This window comes from Hyla sarda, chromosome 2 (assembly GCF_029499605.1).
Source record: "Hyla sarda isolate aHylSar1 chromosome 2, aHylSar1.hap1, whole genome shotgun sequence".
Classification (NCBI taxonomy): domain Eukaryota; kingdom Metazoa; phylum Chordata; class Amphibia; order Anura; family Hylidae; genus Hyla; species Hyla sarda.
Window position 1 is genome coordinate 187,678,127 of NC_079190.1, and position 21,383 is coordinate 187,699,509.

Genomic DNA, 21,383 nt, shown 5'->3' on the forward strand with positions numbered 1-21,383 from the left:
CCCCCCTTTGGTCTCCCCCTCCTTTTATTAGTTAGAAAACTCCTGAGAAGGTCACGGTCCAGGATATTCTCCTCAGGCTCCCAAGATCTCTCCTCAACCAAAAAAAATTGTTTACCTCTCACAGTTTTTGTAGCAAGAATCTCTTTAACCTTGAAGATGTCAGAAGAGCTGGAGACAGGTGTGGGGACAAGATTCTTCTGAGAAAACCGGTTTATGACAAGAGGCTTGAGGAGGGAGACGTGGAAGGAATTGGGAATACGTAACGTAGCAGGTAGACAGAGTTTGTAGGAGACAGGGTTGATTTTTTGTAGAATCTTGAAGGGACTAAGGTAGCGAGGACCGAGCATGTAACAGGGGATCTTGAAGTGGATGTACTTGGGTGAAAGCCACACCATGTCACTAGGAGAAAAGGATGGAGGAGGTCTTCTACTTTTATCCACTTGCGCTTTCATGCATGCAGAAGCCTGGGATAACGACTGTCGGGTCTGTTGCCAGATGGTAGAGAAGTCATGGACCAGCTCATTAACAGCAGGCACACCAGAGGAAACTGGGAGTGGAAGAGGAGGACGGAGATGGAGTCATAGACAACAAAAAAGGGGGACAATATCATGGACTCGGAATCCTTCTGATTATATGAGAATTCAGCCCAGGGGAGAAGGTCGACCCTATCGTCTTGGCGAGCAGAAACAAAATGCCGAAGATAAGTCTCTAGGATTTGATTAACCCTCTCCACCTGACCGTTGGACGGACGGTGGTAGACCGAGGAGAAGTCCAGATTGATGTCCAGAGGGTTACAAAGGGTTCGCCAGAACTTAGAGATAAACTGCACACCTCGATCCGAAACGATATGCTGAGGAAGACCATGTAAACGAAAAACATGCAACAAGAAGTACTTCACCAGCTTGAGGGCAGAAGGAAGACCTGGTAGAGGAATGAAATGAGCCATCTTGGAAAACCGTTCTACAACAACCCAGATGACAGTGTTATGAGATGGTGGCAAATCGGTGATGAAATCCATGGTGATATGGGACCAGGGAGTCTCTGGAATGGGTAAAGGCTGTAAGAGTGCTGAAGGTCTCTGTCGAGGAGTTTTATCACGGGCACAAGTTTCACAGGAATGAACAAAATCAGAAACATCACGTTCAAAATGGGGCCACCAGTAGTTATGGGAGATAAGAAGTATCTTACGTATTCCAGGATGTCCTGCTGTCAAGGAAGAATGACCCCATTTCAGGACCTAGCGTCTCAATCTGGCAGGCCCAAAGGATTTTCCCGGAGTAACTTGCTCAAACACTGAGCAGACTGAAGGTATAAAAGATTCTTATGGTCTAGATGCTGACCGGAAGAGTAGAACCTTCCAATTAATGTCAAAATTCCTCCAAAGCTAGCTTGATAGCGAGGAGTTCACGATCTCCAATGGAGTAATTCCTCTCAGCAGGAGAGAATTTCTTGGAGAAGAACCCACAAGTAACAGTTTTGCTCTTGCCGTTTTTCTGAGTAAGAACGCACCTGCTCCAATAGATGAGGTATCAACCTCCAAAGCAAAGGGCCACTCCAGATCAGGTCTTGTAAGTACGGGAGCAGAGGCAAATGCAGATTTTAAACAGGAGAAGGCCTCTTCAGCCTCTTGAGGCCAAGACATAGGATTAGATGCCTTCTTAGTGAGAACCACAATTGGAGCAACCAAGGATGAAAAATGTGGGATAAATTGATAATAGTTTGCGAATCCCAGAAAGCATGGAATAGCACGTAGGGCCGGAGGATGAGGACAATCCAATACTGCAGACAATTTATCTGGATCCATCTGCAGGCCCTGATGAGAGACAATGTAGCCAAGAAACGGAAGACTAGTTTTCACGAACAGGTATTTCTCCAGTTTGGCGTAGAGATGATTCTTCCATAATTGCTGAAGAACCAGACGAACATATATACAATACTCCTCTAAGTTGAAAGAGAAGATCAGGATGTCATCTAGGTATACGACAACACAGGTGTAGAGAAGATCACGGAAGATATAATTGACAAACTCTTGAAAAACGTCCGAAGCATTGCAGAGACCAAAAGGCATTACGAGATACTCAAAATGTCCGTCACAAGTATTGAAGCCCGTTTTCCATTCATCTCCCTTGCGGATATGAATGAGGTTATACGCTCCACATAAGTTCAACTTGGAGAAGACCTTGGCACCACAGAGACGGTCAAAAAGTTCAGAGATAAGAGGTAGAGGGTTAAACGTTAAGTCCCCTGTAGTCAATGTATGGACTGAGTGAGCCATCCTTCTTTCCAACAAAGAAGAAACCAGCTCCAGCAGGAGAAGAGGACTTATGGATAAATCCCTTTAGGAGATTCTCCTGGATACACTCAGTCATGGCTTTGGCCTCAGGAACCGATAGAGGGTATATCCTTCCACGAGGAGGTGTGGTACCAGGCAGAAGATCAATAGGGCAGTCATAAGGACGATGTGGAGGCAGAGACTCAGCCTGTTTCTTGAGAAAACGTCAGAGAAATCTTGGTAAGGTGGTGGCAGGCCAGGTAAAGGAGGAGGACGAGAAACAATTTTAGACTGAACTAATTGGAGGAAAAGATTTTGACAGGATTGTCCCCAACGAATAATCTCTCCAGTTTTCCAATCCAGTTGCGGAGAATGGCGTTGCAGTCAAGGAAGGCCAAGAAGAATCTCTGAAGTACAGTGTGGATGAACACAGAGTTCAATATTTTCCTTATGCAATACTCCCACTTGCATGACAAGAGAGTCAGTACGGAAGTGAACCATACAGTCCAGATTTTGTCCATTAACAGAGGAGATGAACAAGGGCTTGGCAAGCCGAGTAAGGGGAAGATGATACTTGCGGACCAAAGAAGCATCAATAAAGTCTCCTGCCGATAAAGAATCCAAAAATGCTGTAGCGATGAAGGAAGACCAGAAATAGTTATGCATGGAGAGGTAGTATTCACACCCAGGGACGCCTCTCCCACAAACCCTAGGTGCGAGCGTTTCCCGGACACTGTGGTGGCAGGCCAGGTAAAGGAGGAGGACGAGAAACAATTTTAGACTGAACTAATTGGAGGAAAAGATTTTGACAGGATTGTCCCCAACAAATAATCTCTCCAGTTCTCCAATCCAGTTGCGGAGAATGGCGTTGCAGTCAAGGAAGGCCAAGAAGAATCTCTGAAGTACAGTGTGGATGAACACAGAGTTCAATATTTTCCTTGTGCAATACTCCCACTTGCATGACAAGAGATTCAGTACGGAAGTGAACCATACAGTCCAGATTTTGTCCATTAACAGAGGAGATGAACAAGGGCTTGGCAAGCCGAGTAAGGGGAAGATGATACTTGCGGACCAAAGAAGCATCAATAAAGTCTCCTGCCGATAAAGAATTCAAAAATGCTGTAGCGCTGAAGGAAGACCAGAAATAGTTATGCATGGAGAGGTAGTATTCACACCCAGGGACGCCTCTCCCACAAACCCTAGGTGCGAGCGTTTCCCGGACACTTTGGGCGAGCTGTACAGTCCTTGAATAAGTGCTCCGGGCTAGCACAATACAAGCACAAATTCTCACTACGTCATCGTGACCTCTCCTGTTGCGTAAGACGAGAACGATTCACTTGAATAGCCTCTTCGGCAATAGGCGCAGGAAACAGAAGAGGTGGACGCTGAAACATTATAGACAATATCGGCAAGGTAATTGCCGATACCGATAATGCCCAAATTTGTGATTATCGGCCAATAATATCGGTCGATCCCTACTAAGATCACACTTGTGCGTGCCTGCGCAGTGCACGTCTTCAAACCTACTCCTGGCAACAACAGGCCTGTATCACAGAAACGCCGTCGGGGGGGGGGGGGGGCTCTGAGCAGCGCCCCCCGGCTACTGAAATCAGCTGGGGGCTGCCGCCCCCGCAATACACCCGAGCGCCGGTGTGAGGTGCAGTCTTGCATCCCATGAGAGTCTGCATCCGCTCCTGCGCCTCACGCTGGCGTTAAATAAAAATAAAGGTGAAGTCGGTCTGTCCCTGCTTGCCCCATACAGGGCTAAATCTAGGAAAAATTCACCTGCCCGGTGCCCGGAACTACATGTCCCGAGCGTCGGGGGATAGAATTTCCACATCCCTGATGTTCATTGCGTGCTGTTCGTGCACTCATGGCATTTACTTTACATACACTCATAGCATTTATACTGTATGTACGCTCGTAGCATTTATACTGTACATACACTTGTAGCATTTATACTGTACATACGGTCGTAGCATTTATACTGTACATACGCTCGTAGCTTTTATGCTGTACGTACGCTTGTAGTAATTACCGTTTCATATGGAACATTTTCTGTACATTGATTTTACTGTACATTGTAATCTGTATAGCTGTTATACTGTACATACGTTTTAGCATTCATATCATACATAGCTTTCATACTCTACACTCTACATATGGTCACAGCATTTTTAATGTGTATGCGATAGTCCTTAGCATTGTTAGCATGCATAAGTTAGTAGTGTTTATTTCATCTTGATCCTCAGCTTTCACTCTGTTCATTCGGGCATAGCCTTCAGCATGTATGTTAATTGTTAATTGCAAAAAAAAAAAATTATCTACGTGCCTACCATTGACACATGCATACGTTCGTAATATTTTGGTGCATATGTTTATAGTTTTATTTTTTGCAATGGTTAGTGCATCTATTAAGTGCATATGGTATAGCAGTTAATACGATATAGGGTGTGTTCAGTATCAGGAGGTAGCAGTGTTGGTTATAGAAATAGTCTGCGAATATGTTCGGTATTAGCTTGAGAATTTTTTTTTTTTATTACACGTTATACAATTTAGTCAGTGCTTACTGTTGGAACTTTTCCTGCATATGGTTAGCATGTTCTGTTGGTATTTATTTGTGCATATAATTAACATGTTGTATCCTGGGCTTACGGTTAGCATGTTCTGGTTGCATTTTGGTTGTCAGTTTTTCAGAGCGTTCAGTCGCCTAGCAATTGTATGCTTAGCATTCATTCTGGGTGGTTTCCTAGCTTTACCGCACATGCATTTATAATACATGTCACAGCATTTCATACAGGGCATATTTGCATAGCAGCTATACAGAGCATACATTTCATACCGCTTGTCACATCTGTAGGGGGAGATGTTTTTAGTTTTTGTTGCTCACATGTATCTCATGTTTTCACAGCTTTCATCAGGTATACGGTCATAGAAATTATACCGTGCTTATGTTCATGACATTCTATGCATACAACCATAGCAGTTATCATGTTATGGCTCATATCATTTTAGGCATACATATAGTGCTATGCATGTAGGGCAGTTGCATTGTTTTAGTGGTTGCTGCTGACACGTCTTCAAAGCAAACATGTCAACACATAGGAAGTTGTTTTCCTGTCATGCCTGCCACGTTGGCAGGGGTTTGTACTACAGTATTATTGTTACTGTCACGTCTTAGAGCAATACGCTTGTGAGAGATAGGTGGTGGTATTCCAGTCATGTCTGCCTCATTTACAGGCACGATGGTAGTGCAATGACCTGTCAAATCTACAGGCACGATGGTTACGCAAAGACCTGTTCCGTCTACAGGCACGAGGGTTCTGCAAAGACCAGTCATGCTTATAGACACAATGGTTATGCAAACACCTATCACGTCTACAGGCACGATATTTGCCCAATGTCCTGTCACAGCTACAGGCACAAGAGTTTCGCTAAGATATGTCACATCTACAGGCACGTTGGTCCAGTGAAGACCTGTCACATTTGCAGGCATGTTGATTTTACAGGGACCTGTCACCTACAGCGGGTTTTCCCTACCAAGATCAGTTGAGTCATAATGTTAGTAGTTTGGGTATGACTGACTATACAGTCTTAGTCTTCAGGTAAGGTACATACATGAGTCTCGACTTGGTCTACAGGGGATAGGACCTGCAAGATCTTTTGTCACCAAAGGTCTAATGTAGTCAGGTTCTTGTTTTGCATTTATCTGACAGGGTTTTTGGCTCTTAAATAACAGGGGGTAACACTATGGCATGCCTGACAAGCACCTGTTGGTGTCCCCTTTTGTAGTACTGTCACAGGTAGTATATCAGTTAGTATGTCAGTCCAGTTTTCAGTTTTCTCTCAGAGTGGATGATTCTACCACAGCTTATCAAGTACAGGCACCGCATCCAGCAGATGCAACTTTCTTGTCATGCAAGGTAGAGTCTAGTATAGTGTATGTGATACTTGATGTCTAGAGCATGGTTTGTTTGTTTATATTAGTTATGAATATTGTTATTCATCCTACTAAGTTGACTTTTGCCCTCTATAGGCATGCCCTCGGATGCAGTTCATGGCACACCTCTGATCGCTTTACTAAAGTTTAATGTTTTCTTACATGTATGTATGCAACGTTGCTTATTCGAGCACGGGTGGGGCACCAAGCACAAGTTTTAAGCCCATTACGGCTGTTTTCATGTGAAGGGCATGAGTATTTCACCTGTAGGTGGGGCATAAAGGAATCATGTGAGGGGTGTGAGCATATAAGGCCCCTGCTCCATACAGGCAGGGAGTAAGTGACGTGACAAAATCCCGATGATCTTTTGTTGCCTTTCCCTTCTTCAGCTATGTCAACTAATCAGTTTCTTCGTCATATATGCATGTTGGTATCTAATTTAGGTGTGAATCCAACTTGTATTACAGGCCACTTGTTTCGTATAAGAGCTGCCTCCGCTGCATCTAGGCACAAAGTTCCATCACACTTATCAGGAAACTCGGATGATGGAGAGCCTCATTTTTCAAAGGTTACATTCCAAATGCAAAATTAGAGAAGTCGTAAGCTTTTGAAACCTTGGCATTGTAATTGGTATGAAAATATTTTGTATAATTTTGTTGTGTTTTTGCCCCCTTAAGGCTTTTATCCTATGTGGCAGCTAAGGCAAAATTCAAGCCCTTTGGTTAGGTTACAGTGAGGAATTATTAGGGCTAATTTGTAAAGGTACGGGGAGCCCCAACCACAAGTGTGAAGGCTAAATTAGCCTGTATTTGTGGGAGGGGCATTAAGGGCCTAAACACCCAGGTTGGCTATCCCAACAGAAGGTGTCCTGTCTCATCCTGTCTCCCAGCAGCGGGCCCCCCGCGATCATACATCTTATCCTCTATCCTTTGGATAGGGGATTAAATGTCTAAAGCCGGAATACCCCTTTAATTTTGCTAACAAACCCTAGTATCCAAGTGCTTTCGGTCCTAACAACAAGATATTTTGGACCTGGGGTGTAGTTATCTCCTTCTTGTGCCTCAGTGAAGTGTATTATCCAGCTTTACTAGTGTGAGCTGAGCCCCTGTGTGATCCAGACAAGATCCCGATAGCTTGCAGTCTTTTCAGATGAGAAGCATTTCCATTCAAACTGACAAGCAATACAAGGTGCTAAATTGTTATTAATGTGCGAAATTATTTCTCTTTGGTCATTTTATTAACTTATTTCTTGTGTATTTGCACTATAAAAGTTCCATATGGCTGGTTTAAGGTTGTTAAAAAAAAACATGCACTGTGGGCAAAGCTTTGCAAATGTAAAAATGTTTATTTTTCAGCATAAAATTTTGGTTTTCTTGTGTATTTGTAACACATTAGGTTCCACATGCTGCATTAGAGTTTTAAAAAGCATGCACTTTAGGCACAAAGCTTTGCAAATGTAAAAACATTTGTTCAGACATCATGACAAGGGACAGGGAGGGGGGAGGAAATGAGCTCATCATGCTCCTGAAGAAACGCGTGAGCTAAGTAATACATAAATCCAAAGGTATTTTACATATAAAAACCACCATATTACTATATATAAAGGTCTTAGTGCACATTACTACACTTACTTAAGCATTTTCCTGAGAATTTTCTTACTAATGACAGTAACGCTTTAAAAACCTACAGCTTATATGACCAGTCTGTCCTGCTCCCTCTGTTGATGCTCTGAGCACATTGCTGCCTCAGTGATTGGCTGCAGTGGGTTTGGAACTTTAGCAGGAAGGCTAGAACTTTACATTATCAGGAATTGGTATGTAAACTGAGTATTGTTTTATTGTTGTAATTATAATTGGAAATAAAAAAATTGAAAAAAAAAAGTTACATTATTTTGACAAAGTGGATATTAGCAGGTAGATTAAAAAAATCAGATGTCCTAGTATTACATCAATTTAGAGACATTTAGTTCTGTTTTCCATGATCTGAGTAAAACGATTCTCAACCTGTGTTTCTGCTGCTGTTGCAAAACATGCTGGAAGTTGTAGTTTTGCAACAGCTGGAGACACACTGTTCAGAAAACACTGAGCTAGCGGTTTCCTTATGATCCAGTACCTAGGTGCACACTGCCACCTTGTGTTCATACAAGGGTACTATCTTAATCTTCATAGTATGAACTCTTTTACAGAACGAAGAAAAAAAATGCAGGGAATGCAGAGCGTGCATCCAGTACACAAATTCAACGTACCCGAATTATCATCTACAAGGGTCTCTCCATCTCGCACTTTTGGATCCATCCCAAATAAATGACCTAAAAAAAAAAAAATTATTGTTAAAACACAACATGCCCCTAACCAATAAGTCTTTCTTATACGGAGTAGACAATGTGAAATATACCAATACAAATGTCTCCAACATTTTTTGTCATATATTGGTTTCAGAAATTAATATAATGCTGACATATAAAAAATGGCAGAACACACTTTAAGGGATTTCCCGGTTTTATGTAACTCAAGCTGAATTACTGTATAATGAAAAGTTCTGCTTCTTTCTAATACACTGCTCAAAAAAATAAAGGGAACACTTAAACAACACAATGTAACTCCTAGTCAATCACACTTCTGTGAAATCACACTGTCTACTCAGGAAGCAACATTGATTTACAATCAATTTCACATGCTGTTGTGCAAATGGAACAGACAACAGGTGGAAATTATAGGCAATTAGCAAGACACCCCCCAATAAAGAATTGGCTCTTCAGGTGGTGACCACAGACCACCTCTCAGTTCCTAAGCTTCCTGGCTGATGTTTTGGTCACTTTTGAATGCTGGCGGTGCTTTAACTCTAGTGGTAGCATGAAAGGGAGTCTACACACAAGTGGCTCAGGTAGTGCAGCTCATCCAGGATGGCACATCAATGCGAGCTGTGGCAAGAAGGTTTGCTGTGTCTGTCAGCGTAGTGTCCAGAGCATGGAGGCGCTACCAGGAGACAGGCCAGAACAACAGGAGACGTGGAGGAGGCCGTAGGAGGGCAACAACCCAGCAGTAGGACCGCTACCTCTACCTTTGTGCAAGGAGGAGCACTGCCAGAGCCCTGCAAAATGACCTCCAGCAGGCCACAAATGTGCATATGTCCACTCAAACGGTCAGAAACAGACTTCTTGAGGGTGGTATGAGGGCCCGATGTCCACAGTTGGGGGTTGTGCTTACAGCCCAACACCATGCAGGATGTTTGGCTTTTGCCAGAGAACACCAAGATTGTCAAATTCGCCACCGGCGCCCTGTGCTCTTCACAGATGAAAGCAGGTTCACACTGAGCACATGTGACAGACATGACAGAGTCTGGAGACGCCATGGAGAACATTCAACTGTTTGTAACCTCCTCCAGCATGTCTAGTTTAGCAGTGGGTCAGTAATGATGCTGGGTGGCATTTCTTAGGGGGGGCCGCACAGCCCTCCATGTGCTTGCATAGGTAGCCTGACTGTCATTAGGTACCGAGATGAGATCCTCAGACCCCTTGTGAGACCATATGCTGATGCGGTTGGCCCTGGGTTCCTCCTAATGCAAGACAATGCTAGACCTCATGTGGCTGGAGTGTCAGCAGTTCCTGCAAGAGGAAAGCAGTGATGCTATGGACTGGCCCGCCTGTTCCCCAGACTTGAATTTGATTGAGCACATCTGGGACATCATGTCTCGCTCCATCCACCAATGTCACGTTGCACCACAGACTGTCCAGGAGTTGGCGGATACTTTAGTCCAGGTCTGGGAGGACATCCCTCAGGAGACCATCCGCCACCTCATCAGGAGAATGCCCAGGCATTGTAGGGAGGTCATACGGGCACGTGGAGGCCACACACACTACTGAGCCTCATTGTGACTTGTTTTAAGGACATTACATCAAAGTTGGATCAGCCTGTAGTGTGGTTTTCCATTTTGATTTCCATTGATAATTTTTGTGTGATTTTGTTGTCAGCACATTCAACTATATAAAAACGAAAGTATTTCATACGATTAGTTCATTTATTCAGATCTAGGATGTGTTATCTTAGTGTTCCCTTTGTTTTTTTGAGGAGTGTATATTGGGGAGGGGGGCATTTATCATTGTTTTTGGCGCAATTTTTTTGGTGTGTTTTGAGTGGTTTTCCAGTTTGGAAGGCTGTGTGCTTAATTTATGATTGTTTTTGTGCTATTTGTTTGCCATTTCTGCACTAGAGGGGGGGCGAGGCTTAGTGTGCCCACATAGATTTTTTGCATTTATCATCTGGGTAAAAATAATTTTATACTCCCTTTGCTAAGTGGTGAAGGAATGGGAGGTTCAAATATAATTGTCATTTTTAAACATCTACACAGAATTTAACACAGAAACTCCACCAGAAAAACTGTGCAAAAGAAAAGAAAATAATGCACAAATTTTCACACAACTGACCCCCGCCCACCCCCTAGTGTTTTAAGTCACCAGCATTGAAAATTGCAGTCAGCAAATGTAAAGGTATGTTCACATAGGAAGGCTGACAGTGAGTTTCCTGCTGCGGGTTTCAGCCGTGATGGATTATCCGTGGTAGATCATTTGCAGCAGAAAATCCACAGCTGATCCCACTGAAGTCAATGCAATCTGTTACGAATCTGCTAAACAATCCAATGAGAATAAACATTTTTTTATATATTGATGTACAAAATCACCACCTTTTCCCATTTTTGAAATAAAAGATCAGAAAAAATAATTGTAAAAAAAATGATCACAATGCTCCAGTAACATCAAATGGTATTGATAAAAACTAAATAGACAGCAATGCATTTCCGAGTGAAATCTGCAGAATGAATGGACAAGTCTGCAGCAGAAATTCTGCTGTGTACACAGTGCAGCAGAATCCTACTGAAATCAGTGGAATCAGTGCAGAATATTACTGCAGAATTCTGGGAAGATATTTTGCCTTGTGAACATACCTTCAATGTCAGCACTGATTGATTAGTGTTACGGTATGTTCACACAACAGAATCTCAGCCCAAAGATATTCCGGTCAGAGATCCATCTGAGCAGCCATCGGCTTATCCACACTAAACCCAATACACTAGGTTATAGTACAGGTAAAAAGAATTAAAATGATGGCTTATTTATATAATTCTGCAAAGCAGATAAAATGTTATCCCTCCCTGTAGCTGCATTGCTATACCACTGTGCCCATTGGATGCGGGGAGCCGGCTTGCTGAGTTCCCCTGCCTACCCTATACACAGCGCTATGCCCACCCATCTGATGAATATTCCTTCTTTCTCATACCCTAGTGATATGAAAACCTACTTGGGATGGGCATCTGCGCTTCAATAGAATAGCACTCATGGGCCTGCAGACTCTCCAGTCAGTAGGACATACAGTGGGGAAAAAAGTATTTAGTCAGCCACCAATTGTGCAAGTTCTCCCACTTAAAGGGGTACTCCGCCCCTGGCATCTTATCCCCTATCCAAAGGATAGGGGATAAGATGTTAGATCGCCGTGGTCCCGCTGCTGGGGACCCCAGGGATCCCCGCTGCAGCACCCCGCTATCATTACAGCACAGAGCGAGTTCGCTCTGTGCGTAATGACGGGCGATACAGGGGCCGGAGCAGCGTGACCTCATGGCTCCGCCCATCATGACATCACGGCCCGTCCCCTTAATGCAAGTCTATGGCAGGGGGCGTGACGACCGCCACGCCCCCTCCCATAGACTTGTATTGACGGGGCAGGCCGTTACGTCACGAGGGGCGGAGCCGTGATGTAACGATGCTCCGGCCCCTGTATTGCCTGTCATTACGTGCAGAGCAATTTCGCTCTGCGCAGTAATGATGGCGGGGTGCCGCAGCGGCGATCCCCGGGGTCCCCAGCAGCGGGACCCCGGCGATCTGACATCTTATCCCCTATCCTTTGGATAGGGGATAAGATGTCTAGGGGCGGAGTACCCCTTTAAAAAGATGAGAGAGGCCTGTAATTTTTATCATAAGTATACCTCAACTATGAGAGACATAATGAGAAAAAAAAATCCATAAAATCACATTGTCTGATTTTTAAAGAATTTATTTGCAAATTATGGTGGAAAATAAGCATTTGGTCACCAACAAACAAGCTCTCAGGCTCTCACAGACCTGTAACTTTTTCTTTAAGAGTCTCCTCTGTCCTTCACTCATTACCTGTGTTAATGGCACCTGTTTGAACTTGTTATCAGTCTAAAAGATATCTGTCCACAACCTCATACAGCCACACTCCAAACTCCACTATGGTCAAGACTAAAGAGCCGTCAAAGGACACCAGAAACAAAATTGTAGATCGGCACCAGGCTGGGAAGACTGACTTTGCAATTGGCAAGCAGCTTGGTGTGAAGAAATCAACTGTGGGAGCAATTATTAGAAAATGGAAGACATACAAGACCACTGATAATCTCCCTCGATCTGGGGCTCCACACAAGATCTCACCCCATGGTGTCAAAATGATCACAAGAACAGTGATCAAAAATCCCAGAACCACAAGGGGGGACCTAGTGAATGACCTACAGAAATCTGGGACCAAAGTAACAAAGGCTACCATCAGTAACACACCACGCCGCCAGGGACTCAAATCATGCAGTGCCAGAGGTGTCCCCCTGCTTAAGCCAGTACATGTCCGAGCCCGTCTGAAGTTTTCTAGAGAGCATTTGAATGATCCATAAGAGTATTGGGAGAATGTCATATGGTCAGATGAAATCAAAGTAGAACTTTTTGGTAAAAACTCAACTCGTTATGTTTAGAAGAGAAATAATGCTGAGTTGCATCCAAAGAACACCATACCTACTGTGAAGCATGGGGGTGGAAACATCATGCCTTGGGCCTTTTTTTCTGCAAAGGGAAAAGGATGACTGATCCATGCAAAGGAAAGAATGTACCACCTTCCATCAGCAAGGGCATTGAAGATGAAACATGGCTGAGTCTTTCAGCATGACAATGATCCCAAACACACCATCCGGGTAAAAAAGGAGTGGCTTTGTAAAAAGCATTTCAAAGTCCTGGAGTGGCCTAGCCAGTCTCCAGATCTCAACCCCATAGAAAACCTTTGGAGGGAGTTGAAAGTCTGTGTTGCCCAGAGACAGCCCTAAAACATCACTGCTCTAGAGGATATCTGCATGGAGGAATGGGCCAAAATACCAGCAACAGTGTGTGAAAACCTTATGAAGACTTACAGAAAACGTTTGACCTCTGTCCTTGCCAACAAACTAAACTAGTACATGGATTGCAGGATAAAACGTACCAGGAAAGGTTAAAGGACCTTAACATGTATAACTTGGAAGAAAGAAGAGACAGAGGGAATATGATAGAGACTTTTAAATACATAAAGGGAATCAACACTGTAAAGGAGGAGAGCATATTTAAAAGAAGAAAAACTACCACAAGAGGACAGTTTTAAATTAGAGGGGAAAAGGTTTAAAAGTAATATCAGGAGGGATAACTTCAATTCTGCAGGATAGAACTATGTAAATTACATCTCATTGTAATGCTGTTCTCCTGTGAACAGGTAACCAGGCTGTCAGTTTCTGTTTAAAAACAATGCTCTTTTAGCATGCATCAGTGAGAGTTTTGATCAATACTGCTTGCCAAGTAGTATCCAGCCAAGACTTGACAATATTATATAATTTAAAAAAAAATGTATCCCTACTGACATTATCTTACATAAGACAACAATGCATTTAAAATGACAACTGGAATTTAGCACATTAAAGAGCATAAATGCTGCTCGTCCACCACTTACTAGTATGAGAAAAGGTTTCTGAACAGTGTCCCTTATTTGTGTCCTGGCTAATAAATCCTTCTCCCTAGGAAATCATTTATAAGATGTAGCTCCATTTTTTACTGATTTAACAGCCAGTATTGATCTATACAGTAATCCCTCAACTTACAATGGCCTCAACATACAATAGTTTCAACATACAATGGTCTTTTCTGGACCATTGTAACTTGAAACCAGGCTCAACATACAATGGTATGGACAGTCCAGATCTGTGATACCTGAGGAACTGACCAATCAGAATGGGCATTTTACTTGTAAATCACCCGTATAACTGAAGTGCATGCACTGACTGGCTGTCTGGTAGCGCCTCCTACAGTACAGGGAGGAACTACAAGTTCTGTACTACTCCTTACCTGTGCCAGGGTTAGCTGCTCCTTTGGACACCAAGTAAGGGCAGCTCCATTTGGGACACTGGGGGACATGTATCAAAGATTTTACCCCTGTTTTGTGTGTATTCTTTTGCGCAAAATTTTGCGCAAGCCCTTTTTTTGCGCACGTTTTGGTAGAGCATGTCCTCCAGATGTGGCCGAATCAGGGTACCTTGGAGTGACATCTATAGTACACATGGATTTATTAACTGCGTACTTTTCCTGTACACCAAAAATGTTGCCGCAAGAGCTGCTTTTTTTGCGCAAATATAAGCCATCTTGGACTTAACGTAGCAAGATGCTCTAAATCATTGATTCTATTTTTCAAAGAGTGGATTGAGGAGATTACTACATTTACCCGCAATTTATGAAGCTCATTGCGCTTGATTGATAAATTTAGCGCTTCTGCGCATAATTTAGAATTCGGGAAAAGGGGTAAACTGCTTCTACCACACACGAATAATGATACATGTCCCCCACTGTGTGTACTGTATAGGACCCTGAAGAAGCTCCTGTCCCCTACATAAACCATTGTTTCCCAACCAGGGTGTCTCCAGCTGTTGCAAAACTACAACTCCCAGCATGCCCAGACAGCCAACGGCTGTCCAGGCATGCTGGGAGTTGTAGTTTTGCAACAGCTGGAGGCACCCTGGTTGGGAAACACTGACATAGACAGTGATTTACAGCTCCCAGCAGATGGCATTGCTTTATCTCTATTAGTTATTTACTTATTTTTCTTTAATCCTCACTTTTTCCTTTTTTTCAGATGACATTTTGGGGCTTCAGAACCAATTACCAGGTTTCTATAGAGTTATGGTCTCAACATACAATGGTTTCAACATTCAATGGTCGTCCTGGAACCAATTAATATAGTAACTTGAGGGACCACTGTACTAGCCATGCACCTGCAGCTAGTAATGTCATACCATGCCAATCTGTTTCTACAAGGAGTCTGTCTGTGGTTATTTATAGACAGGTAGGTAACTGCTGCCAAGTAACACCTGGATCAGATCCACAGAGATTACAATAACCTTGTGACTACAACCAGGATAAACCAAAGTGCTGGGTAACTGAGGGTAACATGCATAGTGCATTTAGGAGACACACACAATGCCTTTCATATCTATAGCAGTGGCAGCCACTGACTATTGGGTTAGCGATAATGTACGTCATTCCAGAAATCCTAAATCAGCCTCCTGCTCCTATTTTCCACACGTCATTTCATTAATAGGGAAGGAAGTCTATACGTTTTATAAATACACTAATAACAGTAATTAAAAACAAAGTTCATTGGGCTTGGCTGTAATACCAAACCAATCCTTTGGACAAAAGTGGTATTATTTCACAGAGAAAGCATCCGAATGACAAATGCCTTTTAGGCAAAGTAAAAAAGTGAAATAAAAGTGTAATTCTCATCTAGTAAATTGAAGATATATTGCTTTTATAAACCACTTCATGATCATACGTCTATTGTCTGGGGGCCCGAGTGATCATAAAATTATACTCTTACTTCTTTTTGTATCCATTCCTTTTGGCTCTAAATCTGTATCAAGAACTACCACAAAAACTACATGTGTGAAGCCAACTTTTAGCAAGCTTCAATTTATATACAATGCCCAATATGAAGGGGAAGAGCAGAAAGTGTACCTGTATATTCAAAAGATTATTTTAAAACTATTCTTTTATCTTTATGCTTAAAAAGAATGTTTTATATTATTAGTACCTTTTATACCATTTTGTGCCTTATCTTTGGAAAACTTTAATAAATCTCTTTCAAAGCAAAGGATTTTTAAAAACCTTCATTTATTTTTTATTTTTTAGATTTACCCTAGAGAGAGCTGACAAGGTGACTTCAGTGTTGTCACTGCTGTTACTTATCCCCAGGAAGCCACCTCCATCTTGCATAGCTATTTCTCATTGGGGGAGATTTATCAAAACCTGTGCAGAGGAAGAGTGGTGCAGTTGCCCATAGCAACCAATCAGATTGCATCTTTCATTTTCCACAGGCCTCTTTAGAGGCCTGTGGAAAATGAAAGAAGCAATCTGATTGGTTGCTATGGGCAACTGCACCACTCTTCCTCTGCACAGGTTTTGATAAATCTCCCCCATTCTCTCCATTTCAGGGGTAGGGGCAGAGATCTGGGTTGTTTGTTAGCAGTACTCCTAGATTTCCTTTCCCTTTCTTATCTGGCCAATCAGAGCACCTCCTCTCAAGCCCTCTCTACCATTCCATGACAGTGCTGGAGAACAGAGTACACTGGACTGAACAGACTGCACTGTGCTGAGGGATAATTTACAGTACAGTATTATGAATGGCATGTGTGAAGGGGGGAGGCATCTTAAATCTGAAGTACAAAAGTTTTTTTTTTACTGATGGGGAAACAAAGTCACAAAAAAACAAAACCGAGAAATGACAAAAAGGGGGAATTACATTATACGTGGAACAGCTGCCCAGAAATATATGGGTGGTCAAAGTGACAAGGGAAGCCACTTATCTTTCAGGTATAGCAGGGACCCTCTGGAGAAGGCAGACAGGCTCTGGATATACAAAGTCCAGCTCTCCCCCCTGCTTAACACTATATATGCCCTTTCCCCAATTCTGTATTCAGGCTTGGTCTCTTTGCTTCTAGTGATGAAATTCCCCTAACAGGCTGTGGACAGCGGATTGCAGGGAACCGAAACACTAAGGCCATGTGCACACAGGCAAAATCAGTGCCATTGTAGAACTGTGAGTCAACGGGAGCAGGATCTTTAAAAGGTGTCATTGCATGTTTTTTTCATGTAAAAAGTGCTGTGGTATCTGCACCAAAAACGTGCCATATGAACATATCCTTACTTTTTACAGCTATTATTTAGGGTAGGGAATCTTTTTCAGTAAATGAAGGGATTTACAAATATGTTATGAAGGCAATACATATCAATGTACAGTGAGCACACTTTACTATAATAAAGTAGAACAGAATTGGAGTGAAGAAAATGTCTTCCTCATGATATAATTATATCGTCAAATAATGTAGATCTATAAAGAAAAAAAATCAGAGGTGCTTATGTTTACGTGAAGATATAAGGTGGTTCATATGTATTTACATCTTTCATCCAGCCTATTTTTATATTCTGTTCTCATATTCTATTTCTACCAAGGAAATCCCTTGTTTTGCCAACCCTCAACAAAAGCAGATTTAGCCAGTCAAGCAGTAGAAGTGTAGTATTACAGACATTCACATGTAATATAATACCTTTTTGTCATTTCTCTGTTTTGTTTTTTTGTGACTTTGTTTCCTTATCAGTAAAAGAAAAAAAAAAATTTGTACTGCAGATTTAAGATGCCCATACACTTTTAACAACTGTCAGACAAACATTAGTTTGGCCAACAGTTATCTTTCTGGATTGCCCCATAAACATAAACGCTGAGCACACCAGAAGATTCTTGTGTTGTCTATGGGGAGGGGTAGGCCACAGCCAGACAGCTCTGACACTGGCTTATCTCTCCCAAAACAATAGAGTCAGACAGTAAAAATCTAACACACCTGACCCTTTTTTCCATTAAAATATTCTGTTGATGGAGAGTCAGAAGGGCACCATATACCTTAGACATTTAGCTGAACCCGCTAAAGATGGCAAGTTCAGATGCCTTTAATTAAAGGGGTACTCTGCCGCTAGACATGATATCCCCTATACAAAGGATTGGGGATAACATGTCTGATCGCGGGAGGCCTGGCTATGGGAGGGGGCATGACGGCTAGTACACAGCAGTCCCGTCTCCGCCCATAGACGAGAATGGAGGGGGCGTGGCGGCTGTGATCACCAGTCATCCGACGCGGAGCAGAGTTCGCTCTGTGCATCGGATGGCTTGGGTGCCATGGCATAGAACGCTGCCAAAGAAGAAATCCTAACAAACTTTTAAAAGAGAAGAATAATGGAATGGAGTTCGCTCAGTGCACCAGATGTCTTGGATGCCGCGGTGGAGATTGTGGGGGTCCTCAATCGCTGCCGAAGAAGAAATCCTAATCAACTTTTAAAAGAGAAGTTATTGGATAGGCGATAACATGTCTAGCGGCGGAGTACCCCTTTAAAGGTAGAAAGGTTGTCCGGTAAATCACTCAGCCAATCACTGATCGCATTGATCTCCTTCCTCAGTCAGTGACGGCTCTGCTATGCCACGTCTACAGCCTTATGAAGGTGAAGTTCGGTGGGGACCAGGTACCGGTAACAGAGGCTAAAAGGTTATTATTGTGTCCTGTATTATTGTGTCCTATAGTGTATCTCCAGCATATCTTTTTGTACTTCAATTCATTCTGTATATTCAAATTCATTTGTATATATTTATAATAAATTAGTCATTACATAACAATATTTATAAGCATGCAAAGTTTCAAAACATAAAATGTTTCAAAATGTTTCTTCACCACCAATTCAGCATTTAGAATATGAAGCCTCCATCCCATGAACTGTCATCTATTTTCAGCAACTATGTTAATTTCAAGAGAAAGCACTATAAGTAGTACCAAAGAATTGTGTACAATATCCCCACCCTGACACACACAGCCAAACATGAATAAAACTGCCAAGGAACATAAGCCATGGGAAGGTAATCAATATGCCCTGCCAGCCTGACATTAGAGGAGAAAAGAAGAAAGATAAAAAGAGCAAACACCAAGAAACAAAGGACTGCTCTCATTTCTCAGAACACAATTTCCAGCTTAGAGCTTATGTTGTTCGGTTTACTTAACACCAGTTGCCATATGGTCACCTAAACCACAAGACACATATATATCATATACTTTAGGGAGGAGTTGTATGTTGTGGCCATATTGCATTTTGCCGTTTTGCTGTGATTTACTAAAGATCTCTGCAAAAAAGCTTTTTGCACAGGGTCAAATGTAGTCTGTTGGTTTTTGCTGTAACCGATGGGGCAAAGAGCCGAGACTTTTTACTTAAAGGAAAACTGTCAGTAAACTCTTTCCGCACTAACCAGAGGAACTGGCTGGTAGTGCGGAGGACGCTGATCAATATGCTGCCTACCATGCCCGGATCCGCTCGCCCGTTATCTTCATTCTTCTGGATATGCAAATGAGCTGCTAACTGGCACGGGCGGGGTTACAAGGCTGCTTCTGGCACTCTGATGTCAGCGCAGCTCGTCCGCCGTGCCGCCTGGATTATGAATATTCATCCCCTCCCTTCGACTGTTCTTCCCCTCCCCGCTCTGTACTGGACTCCACTGAGGAGGGAGGGGATGAATATTCATAAGCAGGGCGGAGCTGCAAACGAGAGGCACTGACGTCAGAGTGCCAGAAGGAGCCTTGTAACCCTACCAGTTAACAGCTCATTTGCATATCCAGAAGAATAACGATAACGGGCAAACGGCGGGGCGGATCTGGGCAGGGTAAGCAGCATATTGATCAGTGTCCCCCGCACTACCAGCCAGTACCTCTGGTTAGTGCAGGGGGAGTTTACTGACAGTTTTTCTTTAAAAGAACTGCACCAAATTAAATTTACTGAGCCCATAGGAACATAAATATCTCTACACATATAACATTTATTGAGTTTATAGAAATATATAAATATCTCACACATATAGCATTTGCTGAGCCTACAGGAAAATATAAGTATCTCCACACATTTACTCAGCCTATAAAAACATATAAATATATATTGCACAAATAGCATTTACTCAGCCTTTAGGGACATATAAGTATATCTACCCATATAGCATTTACTCTGCCTATAGAAACAAGTATGTGCCAAAATTCAGGCTCAATTTGCACAAGTGGGAAAGAGGTTAAAGGGGTTATCCAACATAAGGTGACTTTTTTTTTTTTTTTCAACTGTAAATTTTTATTATATTCAGACAGAAAAATACACACCAGTAGGAATGATCGGGGTGACGTACCCCACAGTAATTGAGAAATGCAAGCAAGTAATAATCCAAATCACAACAATCAAGTCAGGTAATCACAACTGTGACACAGTAATGCAATAGTTAACAACCGCACATTTGGATCAAATAGTCCTAGACATGAGGGGGGGGGGGGGGTGGAGAGGGTGACTAAGACAACAACGTCAAACAGAGGGGCGAGGGAACAGAAAAGGAAACGTACAAAGAAATAAGAAAGTGGGTTGAGAGAAGCAAGAAGAGAGGAAAAGGTCCAAAAGCAGCTAAAAGATCAAGGAGGTTGCCTGTCCGTGAATCTGTCCCATGGGTCCCATACTGAAAGAAATTGTGAGATAGTGTTATTCAAAGAGGCAGTAATAGATTCCATAGAGCGAATTTCACGGACCCGGGCCAGGAGTTCACCCTCAGACGGGGGGGGGAAGTCTGTTTCCAATGTTTTGCAATGAGAGTTTTCGCTGCCAGGACGATGTGTAGAAATAACTTATATGGTCGACCAGACAAGGCCCTAGTTGACAAATGTAAGAGATAGATTAAAGGGTCTAGGGGCACCCCAACTCCCAATATGTCACGGATAAGCCGCTGCACCATTACCCAAAATTGAGAGATCAGCGGACAGGACCAGAATATATGGTAAGTGTCCCCCAGTCCCACACCACATCGCCAACATTGCGGGGGGATGTCAGGGTTCAATTTATTGAGGAGGACAGGGGTATGGTACCAACCCATAAGCAATTTGTATTGTGTCTCTTTGTAAGCTGTACATATGGAGGCCCGAGAAGCCCTATCCCAAATTACCCTCCACTGTGGGATTGTAATAGAAGTGTTAAGGACTTCCTCCCAGCGACCCATATAACGGTGGGAGGGGAGGGTTCCGTCCACGGGGGAGATTAAAAGGGAGTAAATACTCGAGAGCAGTCCCTTCGTCTGTGGCCCACTCCTACACAACCTCTCAAAACTCGTAGGGAGCGAAACCACTAGCGAGCCCCTCTGAGAGGATAGGTAATGTCGGAGCTGGGTATAGTGAGTGAACGCAGAGGCAGGGAGTTCCCAACGAGATTTCAGGTCATCAAAAGACAGAAGAGTCCGAGTAATAGGATTTACCACATCAGCCCAGCAGAACAAACCT

The 21,383-nt window shown here is 42.9% G+C and overlaps 1 protein-coding gene across 3 annotated transcripts in view; it reads right to left on the reverse strand.

Annotated features, from left to right (window-relative positions):
• Nucleotides 1-21,383, reverse strand: part of CRACDL (CRACD like) — a 107,561-nt gene that overhangs the window by 38,309 nt on the left and 47,869 nt on the right. For all 3 annotated transcript variants that reach the window (XM_056555940.1, XM_056555939.1, XM_056555941.1), the window contains exon 2: nt 8,458-8,520. In XM_056555940.1, the coding sequence (XP_056411915.1) occupies nt 8,458-8,506 (49 nt within the window). In that variant the 5' untranslated portion in view covers nt 8,507-8,520. The remainder of the gene's footprint in view (nt 1-8,457; nt 8,521-21,383) is intronic.